A 2,506-nucleotide genomic window follows, 5' to 3' on the forward strand; every position below is an offset into this window, starting at 1 on the left:
TAAACAATGTTTTTTTTTTTTTTGTTTTGTTTTTTTACAGGGACTTGTACATATTTTTATGGCTGATTTATTTTTTTCCTGGATGTGAATAAGAGGTTCTCATGAAAAGAAAAATCTATTTAAAAATCTTTTTTTTTTTTTTTTTTTTTTTTTTTTCCCACAGCAAATTGAAGATGTAGCAAGTAGTCCTCCCGATAGTTCCTTCCAGAAGTTGGCACCAAGTGAATATAGGTATACCATACTGAAAAGGGATCGTGATGAGCTTTAAACACTTGGAACTACCTTTTTGAAGCCTTAACATACAATGATCAAGTTTCAGTACGGTCAAAAAAATTTAGCCTATATTTTGATAATTGTATTTTTTATTTGGGATAAACAAACAGTAATGAATGGTTTATTTTTATTTGTTCCCACTGTTTGTAAATATGTTTGTGTTAGTGGTTTCTCTCTGTACAGACTTTTAAATGGATAGAATTCAAATTCAAACCCTGTAAACGAGCGGTCCCGTTTTATAACTCATAAAAATGTGTCATGACAATATCAATGAGCTGATAAATTGCACTTCCCACCACATTAAATTGGATCTTTTGGATATGTTCTGTGAGCTTGTCTTCATTTCTGTGTTACATGTGAGCGTACACAAAAGGTACAGTATACAATTGTGTAAGTAGCCTTAGATTTAGGGAGCTAACCTAAAATGCATATCTACACTGGGGGGCTAATGTATCCTCATCCACCTCTATAGGCTGCCTGCATGCCGCTCAGGGAACGATGACCAACACGGCTTGCACACAGAATGGTTGTCAATGCCTGTTTAATGACGCCTTAAAAGACAACTAAACCTTTTTATTTTAAAGAAATAAATATTGAGCCTAGAACATTTATTAAATCTGCAACATAAATGCTTTACCTCACCCGCTACATTAACTGAGATTTTCCATGGTCTGCCTAACTTAACTCTGTTGCTAAAATCAACTAAAATGGTGGCTGCTGATCATCCAGGCTCCTGTGGAGGAATGAGCACAAAGGAAGTACGGTCCTGTGGTGTGCAAGTCCCACAATTCAGTGCACCTGAGGAAGCTTATTTCTGCCTTTTCCCTCTGTTTGTTCTTCCCACCTATTTGCTGATTGGTGGACATGTTAAGCAGATTTAGCAGCATTCACATGCCCCTATTCTACCTAGTCCAGTTCTGAACAAAAGGGCAAAAAACATTGTCGTATGGGTACGTCTGTACCTTTTTAAGGGAAATAGCAGGCGCGCAAACACCATGCGTGTGGCCTTGCGGGCAAGATCGCCGCCAGCCACGCGTGATCGTGTACACAAGCGCAGGAACAGGTTGGTGGGGGGGAGTGTGTTTTCACAAATCCCTGTTCTGTTAGGAGAGAAGACATATTGATTGTTCCTACTAAGTAGGAACAAGTCTCCTGCTCCAGTCCGTCCTATCCCCCTCAGTTAGAACACACATTTAACCCCTTGATCACCCCCCTAGTGTTAACCCCTTCCCTGCCAGTGACATTTTTGTAGCAGTGATCGCTTTTTAAATGTCAATGGTCTCAAAAAAGTGTCCAATCTGTCCGCTGCAATGTCGCAGTACTGCTAAAAATAGCAGATCACCGCCATTACTAGTAACAAATTATAAAAAGGCCATAAGTCTTTCCCATAGTTTGTAGACGCTATACGTTTTGCGCAAATCAATATACGCTTATTGCAAAAATTGGTATATTGGCCTAAACTTTTAGTTTTTTGTTTTTTTTAACCACTACATTACCGAGCCCATTTCTGAGATTTGGTGTTTAACGTTAACATTTTTTATTTATTTTTTTGCTAGAAAATTACTTGGAACCCCAAATTAGATAGATAGATCTATCTATCTATATCTATCTATCCATCTATCTATCTCACCCTAGAGAATAAAATGGTGGTTGTTGCAATACTTTGTCACATCGTATTTGCGCAGCGGTCCCACAAGCCGGCCCGCACTGCTAAGGTGTTTCCTTACGTAACTTATTTTGATAAGTTTATGGACTAAGAATGGCAACGACCACAGAGAGCCTTTTCGGTCCCAAAATGCATGTCGGTCCGTTACCCCTTTGAGGAGAGTCTCCTAAAAAAAAATGGACATCTCCTCCAGTTGTGGACCCTCCGGTATCCAGGTTAAACAAGGTAACCACGATTCCGGTAGAGGGGACCCCTGCCCATAAGGACCCTGCAGATAGGATGACCGAGGCGGTGGCCTGGTCCATGTTCATGTGCTGGGGGTCAGCATTGCAGCCAGTATTGGCTGCGGACCTGGTGTCACAGACACTTACAGAATGGGCAAAGTTGTTGCACCATGAGTTGGAGAAGCAACAGGCTTCTCCGGTCTGCGTGGAACTGGAGCGACCAGTTGGTGCATGGCCTTAAGTATGTCTGCGATGCAGCCTTGGATACAGCTCCCTTGCTTTCCAGAGCCTCAGTATCTGCTGTGGTGCTATGTCGCCTGATTTGGCTAAAATGCTGGTCCGC

General features: G+C 41.3%; 1 protein-coding gene across 1 annotated transcript in view; it reads left to right on the forward strand.

Annotated features, from left to right (window-relative positions):
- Positions 1-594, forward strand: part of ERP44 (endoplasmic reticulum protein 44) — a 58,457-nt gene extending 57,863 nt beyond the window's left edge. The window contains exon 12 of the mRNA XM_040353341.1: positions 164-594. Coding sequence (XP_040209275.1) covers positions 164-268 — 105 coding nt within the window. The 3' untranslated portion in view covers positions 269-594. The remainder of the gene's footprint in view (positions 1-163) is intronic.
- The last annotated feature ends 1,912 nt before the right edge of the window (positions 595-2,506 follow it).

Source organism: Rana temporaria, chromosome 5 (assembly GCF_905171775.1).
Source record: "Rana temporaria chromosome 5, aRanTem1.1, whole genome shotgun sequence".
Lineage (NCBI taxonomy): Eukaryota > Metazoa > Chordata > Amphibia > Anura > Ranidae > Rana > Rana temporaria.